Source organism: Euleptes europaea, chromosome 11 (genome assembly GCF_029931775.1).
Source record: "Euleptes europaea isolate rEulEur1 chromosome 11, rEulEur1.hap1, whole genome shotgun sequence".
Classification (NCBI taxonomy): domain Eukaryota; kingdom Metazoa; phylum Chordata; class Lepidosauria; order Squamata; family Sphaerodactylidae; genus Euleptes; species Euleptes europaea.
The window spans coordinates 33,969,663-33,979,110 of record NC_079322.1 but is presented as its reverse complement, the minus strand read 5'-3'; the positions used below and the strand labels follow the sequence as shown (position 1 = coordinate 33,979,110).

General features: G+C 40.9%; 1 protein-coding gene across 1 annotated transcript in view; it reads right to left on the bottom strand.

Moving 5' to 3' along the window:
* Nucleotides 1-607: 607 nt before the first annotated feature.
* The window catches only part of AZI2 (5-azacytidine induced 2), a 28,031-nt gene continuing 19,190 nt past the window's right edge, over nt 608-9,448 (bottom strand). The window contains exons 6-8 of the mRNA XM_056857576.1: nt 5,674-5,735; nt 2,789-2,910; nt 608-1,087 (exon numbers count right to left, since the gene is read on the bottom strand). Coding sequence (XP_056713554.1) covers nt 726-1,087; nt 2,789-2,910; nt 5,674-5,735 — 546 coding nt within the window. The 3' untranslated portion in view covers nt 608-725. The remainder of the gene's footprint in view (nt 1,088-2,788; nt 2,911-5,673; nt 5,736-9,448) is intronic.

Here is a 9,448-nt window from a genome sequence, read left to right as displayed (position 1 = left end):
TTATAAAGTGAAGGTTTGGTAACTGGCAGATTAGGCACCCAAATGGTCACTGCGTTTTGGATAGGCCACAAGAGGCAGCAGTGTATACAGAATGCCATTTGTGAAGAGATCACAGAATCTATCATGTTTTTAAGAGATTCTCATTTCCTCTCGGGGTGAAAGATTCCACTACTTCAAAATCTTCACAGTAAGGCTGATGAGAGGGCACACTCTCTCAATAACGACTCCTAATCATTTGGCTTATTATACATATCACAATCATTTTGTCTGTTCATGTTTTCTCCCCAGCAGATATCACGCAGCATGAAAAAACATAACAGTTTTTTACTGGAGGTAAAAACTAAATCACATTCCAACTGCATGCTTTACCTGAGAAGCCCAAGGAGAGACTGACAAAGAAGAGGGTATTCTCAGCTTGAAGGAGTATCTGAACATACTGTATTTCAAAGCAAAGTTATTCACACAGTTAGCTGTAGTGTACAGCTTTTGTTTTACTTAGAGGTTTAATACTCTAGCAGTTTGCAGGTGCGCAATCAGAAACATCAGGGCCAACTCACATACATCATGTACCATCCCTAGATTTCAACAGACCACTTTCTAAGTCACACTACAGTGGAAAAATTAAGATCCAGCTTGGATGACTTACGACACTGTCACCATGTTCTTTTCCATTAGTTATATGCCTCTTACGCATACCGGAACCTAACAAATTCCTCCTTAAGCTCTTAGCTCTTGTGCAAGCAGTTTTGGTTACACTGATCCAAATTGTTTTCTGAAAAGTTTAAGTGAGATGTTTTACTTTTCATTTCCCAAAACATTGTCTCACTAGGTTTAGGAGGGCTTGGGAAGACCCAAGAATTATCTTCCAGAGAGCTCTTTCCATAAGAGTTATGTTCTTGAAAGGGAGAGTTACAAACTGGGCTAAGTCTCTCGTCAGTACAGGATGGGGAAGAAACAGCACCGCTGAAAACTTGGTCATGTGGTACAAGTAGCCTCTTCTTGTACACTGCACTGGAAGCAGCAAAATGGAGATTTGTGAAGTCCCTTTCAAGGTCTTCAATACATTGAATAGGTGCACAGGATGACACTGCAGAAAACACAGCAAATTATCAATTTAGTTAGTCCGCACATTGGATCCATTCCCCCCATCAATATCTGACATAACGGAACGGGAATTGCTACTCATGAAACCATCAAATTATTTGGCTTCAGTGTGACTCAACCCTTTTTTAAGAACCTCAGCAATTCATGTTTAACCTTTCAATTGTTAAATTAAGGCGACTGCTCACATCCCACAACAAGGAAGGCTATGTCCAATGCCGTAAGGACCGTGTGTCTTCTGGAGAAAGAAGACTGTGAAAGTTAAAGAATTGTCTGTTCCCACCAAGTGCCGTCTGGAAGATTGCTTGTTCCTCCGCAAACATCACTCTCACTGCTGGGCCTGCACACAGGGTAGCACGGCCAAAGGTGGTTGCCGAAGTCCTAAACTTGTCTGTGCCACAAGAAAACCTGGCTTTTGATAAATCAAAAGGACATCTAAGTTTTAGAACTAGTGAAAATTATTTATTCTTTTCATCAACAGTCCCATTCCTTAGGAGATTAAATGGACCACTCAGAACCCCAGCAAAGGTGCCTAACATAACTCTGCATGAAATTCATAATGCTGGGTAAGCGCTCTTTAAAAAGCCTAAAGCAAGATTAACTCTTGTGATCTCTAGCTGAAACTACTGGGGGACCCTGAAGACTGTCATGATACAAATGGATACACAGTTGCAGTGTAAGACTACATTAAGACCTTTTATAATATACAGTGTTCAGGAGTACCTAAGGGAAGAGGAGAGGTGAGAGGAGTTAGTTTTCACTTATCAGTGAAAAGGGAAAATATTATTAGCAAAATATGCTTTCAAGGAGCTGCTTTGGCACGTGGGATCAAACCCCATGCTTAAGATTGGAAACCAAGGTGTCTTCCATGAGCAGGATGACACTTTTGGGTCCAACCCATAAATAACATTTGTGACTCATTTATTTATTATCAGATGATAAAGAGACACATGCTTTACCCATAAACGGCTCCTAGGTACAAGGTAACTATCAAGTGCCAACTTCATACAAACTGTCCTGTCCCCCTCCACCCACCCCCCCGGTAGGTAATCATATTTGATGATCTTACAGTATTTAGGGTTGGTGTATGGGTGCTAGAAAGAAACATGCAGGCCAAGACTTCTCATATATGTACACACAACATACATTCATTCAAGTTATTTACCTAAATGGGAGATTATCCACTATGCGCTACCAGTGTCTCCTGTATATAAATTTCACAATATAGGAAGTGAGCTGAGGATTAAAGAATCATCCCAGTAAAAGGTTAAAAATACACTGTGCACATTTTAAACAAAAGCACTTGTAAAGGAATGCATCTGAAAAATGAAATATCTGTGGTGCTTTTTCTAATATGAAGTAGTTGTGGTAAAAGGTCAAATGCAAGTAAACTTAACACCTCAGTCTCATACGAATAAGCAACACTTGAATGAGGAAAAAAGCCACAAGGGGAAGAGAATGCAGCATAAAAAACCCCCACCAGCAACACCTTTATGTGTGAAGTTGACCAATATGCGACAGAAGCCAAGGCAGAAAATGGGAGGCTGGAACTTTAAAAAATGGGGGTTTATCAGCATCAAATGATGAGGTTTTGGTAAGATATGCAGTGGCTAGAACTGCACTCCAGAAAGGTACAGCTTAAGTCAGTGGTTTGGGTTCTCAAGGTATCTTGCAAACTCTGACTTGCCTTTCTTGGTTGCAGATGGGACCAGTTTCAGCTTTCTCAGCACTTCGGCTTGCACTTCAGTCACTAGATGCAGATTAGACATCTCCCTCTTCAGTTCCCAGTATGCTTGCTGAAGGTTTTCACTGAAACACATTTAAGTTAAATTTCAGCAGTCTTATAACTGCAGAACATTTCTCAAAGCAAAAGTAAATTATTCTAGTAAAGCTTAGCAGTACTGTGGCCCACTGCAAAAAACAAACAAACAATTGCTTCAATATACAGGTAGTAAGGGGCTACTGTAAAGAGCTCAGATTTCACCAGGGTAACTTCATTAGCTGTGTTTTTCAAATGCCCTGCCCTTTCTATAAAAGGATGTTTAAAAAGCAGTACACAACCCAATAGCAGCTGGTGTAGCATAGTGGTTGAGATGCCACAGTGTGAGCTAGAAAATCATAACTACTTTGTTAAGACCTACATAGTTCAGCCTTCCAATTCCAAGTGAGATGGGAAAGGGTGAAGGCTGTCCTCCAGCCAACTGCCCCACCAGCTAGTTTTCAGAAGTATGCTTCTTATGTACATAGGTTCTGTTTCACCGCCACTGTTCTATTTAGCATTCTAGCCCTCCTTAAATTTGTTTACTTTTTAAAACTCTAAGCCGATGACCACTGCATCTTGTGGTAGTCAATATCCTAAAAGCCTTTCCAGCCCCCCCCCCCCCAATTACTGGACAATCAGGCATTTTGTCATAACATCAGTTCCAAACATTAGGCCAGTTATTTCATACCTTGTTGGCAATATTTTAAATAAATCTTTTACCAATACTGAATGTGTGTTTTACAAGTCAAAGCAGATGTAATAAAGTCACGCAAAAGTCAAATTAAATATGCAGTATTTTATTTATTCTACTTTCTTGCAGAAATTCTAATGCTGAGTCTAATGCTTTCTTGCGTTAGACTACAATTCTTCCAGTTTAAAGAAGACACAACGAGAATCTGGTGCTTGGGGATGAATCTAGAGAGATTTTAAGATGAGGCATCACCAGTGTATCCATCTCACATTTAAATGCACAGATTTTTGTTCAGCAGTTCTCATAATTTACCTTTTTTCTTGATTGCTTTCCTTTAAGACCAAATTTTCCAGCATCATTAATACCTTAGTATTTTTGTTCAGTATAAAAAATGAAGATACATAACATGCTTTAACTACATAAACTTATTACTGCAATAAGAGTAACAAGAATCCACTACCATAAAACGAGCCAGAATTCCTTTTACCAACACAAAAACCATTCTCCCATCAGAGAATCTCCTGTGCCATTGACAAATATACAGTATTTGATTATAACAATATTAGGTGTTAATATTGACAATGATATTGAACCAAAAGATTTGCTACAAACACAGACTTCAAAGAACTTCACCTAGGTAGTACTTGTTTTCACAGTCGATGTGAATTACATAAAATAGTCAAGTTTCACAATGTATGATAATTTATATAGAGGACTATTACCAGAGACCTGCTTTTAGAAATAAATTTCCTCTAACAGAGCTAATAACTTATTTTACCAAACAGCTACAATTCTAGTACAATGTTTCTAGGAGCAGCAGACAATTAGTACTTTAGACTGCATGACTGCTGCTGTTATCCCAGAAAGCACAGATTTCACTGGTGGAATTCATGATTATTAGGCAAGAAGCACCTGGTGAAAGGCTAGACAAACCTCCTGCAGCATTTCAAAATACTGATCAAGAAATAATATATATCTGTATAAAGTCTTATGCATGTTCCAATCTGTTAAAGCATCGATATGGCTAGACACAAGCCCTGGGATCCATGGTTTCTCACATAACGGCTCCCTGATTCTTGTCTCAACATGAACTCGGTTTGGTTTCGTCAGTATTCAGTGATCACTGCAGGGCCTTCATAAAAGTACGTTACTATTCCCCCTCTTCCCTCCTCTCCCAACTCTGTAGGTATCAGCATGCTGGTCTGGTACTAGATACCTGAAGGCCCAGAGAAATGCAGAAAAATTCAGAAATAAAATGAATCTCTTCCTGGTTTAAAAAAATTGAAAAAAATTGGGAAACTAAGGAACAATTAAAAAACTCCCATTACACATTTCTTTTCTTTTGGAATGAAATGTGCTAAGAGTATTGGATGCAACAGGCTTGCAGCTCTCTCTTTAGTATTGAACGTATTTGCAATTTTGCTTAAGGCAAAATTCCATAAATATGTCAATTAAATATAATTTCATATGCATGCTAAGTTATAAATTACACATTTTATGTTAAAGGAGCAAAATAGGTTCAAGTTTGACATGAAAGTTAGTACTGCATATATTTCAATCCCCCACATCCCCAAAACCAGAAACTGATTTTTCCCTACGTTTTCAAAATTTCTGGAAATGTTACATCTCTTACCTAGTACCACCTGAACCTGGACCCAAGTATTAATCCTTAAGAGCCGTCAACTGCCTACAAGAGGACCATGGAGGAAATTAATAGCTCAACTGTGCAAATGCCCAGGCCAGCCCCATCACAAAGGCTTCAGCATAGAAGTACTTAAGGAAGGATTGTTTGTAATAGCTTTTCTGCTCCTCCAGATTCTAGAATGCTTTGAATAGTTAATGCATTAACTATTACAATATGTTTACAATACAAATTTGTACACATTCCATTCTTATATACTTCAAATTCTGTATCATTTGCTTCCAAGGTTAGGGCCACTGCTCATCATTCTAATAGGTTTTGCAACACAGTTTATTTTATATTTTACCACCCTGCTCCTAAATAAATCCCTGTCTAAAGGCCGTGCCACTTTTGCAGTTAAGTAATTCAGAATGGGGATTAACTTCAAGGATTCATCTGTTCCATAAAAAAACAATAAAATTCATGAGATCTTTGTACCTATGAATGTTCTCAGGTTGCAAAAATTCTCCATTTATTAAAGTTCCTTCGTGGGACTGAGCCTGCAAAGACACAAACATTTTACAACTGATTTTTGTGAAATTCTTTATCACTTGGGGAAAATTGTCATGCTTTTCCTAGTAGTACAGTTAATAGGAAAACCAACTGGCAATAGGCAACAATTTAACCAACACAACACTCATTGCTATGTCTGGAGACACGCACAGCAGAAAACCCAGGGGCCGGAGAGACTCACAAGTTGTATCACCTGAGATGATCCCGGTTTTAAATGTCCACGAAAGGCAGAACCAGGGAAGCAAAGCACTTGTGAAAAATGGGAAGCTGCTTCCAAATTTCATTCTTTTACCAAGATCAACGAATTTTTGATGAATAATGCTACTGAAATCATTATGACTAGCAATAGTTACTAGGCTACTTCAGAAAAATTTGACCTGCGAATTGAGAAATATCAGTTCTCCCTGCTGTTAAACCCAGACTAACTTAAACTCATTCCACTATCTTGCATTTAGCACCATCTAGTGGAGTTTATTTAAATCTACATCTTATCTTGTTTCTTCTACCAGAAAAACCCTAAGACTAAATCAAGCTGCTTTCTATGGAACATGCCCAAGGTTATCAGCTATTTAGGCTATCTGGAGGAATGTTATGAACTAGGCTCATAAAATTAGCTGTATACAACAGCTAAGGGTTATTTTGCTGAAATATGCAACTAATCTAACAAATCCAAAACTTCCAAGATACTACAATAGTAACAGTGCACAGCTGCCCCCTTCTGAGCCAACTGATATCAAGGTCTAACTCTGTTTAGGACTGCACTATTAAAAACAGGGTCTCAGTCCTTTCCTGCAACTAATCTAACAAAACCAAAACTTGCAAGATATTGCAATAGTAACAGTGCAATCCTAAACAGAATTAACAGATATACTGCCTTCACCTATTTGAACCTGGCCAGGATCCAAAGTGTGGGTAATCCTATGATATTTTAGGTAAAGCAGGCAGAGACCAAAAAAAAAAAAAAAAGCTTTTTGGCTGCTGCTCCAGCTGAGGGGTCTTTGGTTGCCCAGTGGCCTTTCTACAAGATGTAAAGACCATTTCTGGAAAGCCCTCAATAAGAGTAAGTTACTGTTGTACACTGAGCTTACTGCAGCTGATTTGTTAGTTTATGGTTGCAGTTAGTCTGAAATTTGTATTGCGGTTGTCCTGTTTTAATTGTACACGCTTTATTAAATCATTGGTATTATTGTAAGTCACTGTGGGTGCTTCTTTGAAAGCAGAAAAGTGGGGTTTGATTAGTTTCTCTGAACAGTCTAGTTAGGAGAATGTCATGGGGGCCTATATCAAAACTGGAAAATATAGGATCTGTTGCATTCTTCTTCTAAAGAATATGGAGGTGGGCAAAAAAAAGACACTTCATTTTAATTTTAAGGATTGTATTGCTTTTATTATATGTATTATTGTCCATTTTCCTTATTCAATTCTTTATTCATTTCAATTTTTTTCAATGACAAATATTTCTGACTATCATCACCACCCACAACTGAAACAAGATATTTCTGGGACTGTACTCCTTTATCTAAAGCATCTTTCTGCGTTTCTGGCAGACAGCAGGAAGGGTCACCACTTTTACAAACAATTAACAGTGCAATCCTAAACAGGTCTAAGCAGAATCCTACTGAAGTTTGCTCAGTGGGGCTTACTCCTTTGACAGTGTTCTTAGAATTGCACTGTGAAATTTTCACATGTACATCAGACACAGGCAGGTGTTCGGCAACTCAAAAAAGCAGGCAGCTGACAGAAAGAGCCTTGAATTACTTACCGTTAAGGCTCCTTCTGCTCTGAAGTACAGAGGGCGTCTTCAGCTCGGGTTCTTTTCCATTGGTTGCTAGGGAGGCAGGAACAAAAATTTAAGGTCTTCCTGTCTCTCGGAGGAAATGACCCCCTCCTTTCTGAGAGCTCCAGTAGTTGAAGAGCTATTCTAAGGTAGACAGAAAGAACCTAACTAGAAGGAAAAAAACAGGACCTTCCGTGTGTAACATCGTAACTTAAACACAGAACAACATGGGGTAGACAACGGCCCCGTGAAAACTTGTATTGTCCAAACATTAGAGGACTGTAATAAATCAGGTATTATAATTATTAATGTTAATCTTACTTTACTTGCAGGTACCATCGGGAGGGGAAGGCGCCCTCCGTACCTCAGATCAGAAGGAGCCTTCATGGTAAGTAATTCAAGGCTCTTTCTCGCTCTGAGGCAGGAGGGCGTCTTCAGCTCAGGACGTACCAGAGCTACCTACGTAGAGGGCGGGCACGATTAGGTACTCTGCATTGCTTGAAGTACCCTTCGTCCGAAGGCGGTTTTTTCCTGGGCAAAAGAGTCCACTCTGTAATGTCTTGTGAATGTAGAAACCGACGACCATGTTGCCGCGTTACAGATTTGCTCCAGTGAAACTCTGTGATTGAGGGCTGTCGTCGTAGCCACACTTCTAATGGAATGGGCTGTGATGTGGAGCGGAGCAGGAAGTCCAGATGCCTTGTAGGCATGTGTGATGCAACTCCTAATAGTGTTGCTGATGGCGGCTCTAGACATCGCCTTCCCTTTATTGGGGGCTGTCAGCGTAATGAAGAGGTACTGCGAGGCTCTGATTTGTTGAGTGCGTCTGATGTAAATCCTCAAGGCCCTCTTTACATCCAATGAATGCCACTCTTTCTTGTTTGTTAGAAGGGTTGGGGAAGAAGGTGGGCAACACTACCTTTTGCTCCCTATGAAACTGTGTTGATTTTAGGCACAAACGAAGGGTCAGTGCAGAGGACGACCCTGTCTTTGCGAAAGACACACAGGTCAGGCCTGATGGATAAGGCCCCTAGCTCTGACACCTGCCTCACCGAGGTTATTGCCGTTAAGAACAGAGCCTTCATTCGTAGCCACTTTAGATCCACCACTCTCAGTGGTTCGAAGGGGGGCTTGGTGAGGGACTTTAGAACCAAGTGAAGGCTCCAGGTAGGGAAAAGGTGTATCACTGCTGGAGGAGGATTTTACTCCCCTTAAAAATGCCTTGATGTGTGGATGTGAATTTAAGGCGTAACCTGAGACTCAAGGGATGAGAGTGGCGATGGCCACCAATGGGCGTCGCATAGTGGAGGTCTTGAGTCCCAAACGTCTCCCATCTTGGAGGAAGAATATGTCGACCGCCCTAGGCTTGAGAGGATCAACCGAGTTATGGCCGCACCAAGCTGCAAAAGCTCTCCAGCTGACTCCGGTAAGTGGCCGGTCTTCTAGATGCCAAGATGGTAGCTATAATGTCAGCATTGTACCCTAGATCTAACAGCCGTCACCTCTCAATGGCCAGACAGTCAGTTGATACCATCTCGGGTCCGGGTGGCAGATGTGCCCCTGAAGGAGCAGGTCGTTTATGTCCGGAAGGTGCCAGTGGGGCCAGATCGACATCTGACGTAAAGCTGGGTACCACGGCTGCCTTGGCCAGTCTGGCGCCATGAGAAGAACTGTGGCCTTCAGCATGTGAATGTGCCTGATAACTCTGGGAATTAGTGGGGGGGGAGTATAGGAGCCCCTGAGGCCATGGAGTCAGAAGGGCATCTGTCTCCTCCGCTCCCCGTTCTCGGAACCTTGAGTAGAACCTTGGTAGATGAATTGGACGAGGTAGCAAACAGGTCCACTATTGGAATCCCGTATCTGATGCAGATTTGGCAGAAGATCTCTGGGTGCAGGGCCCACTCGGCTTCCTCGAGGCGCTGG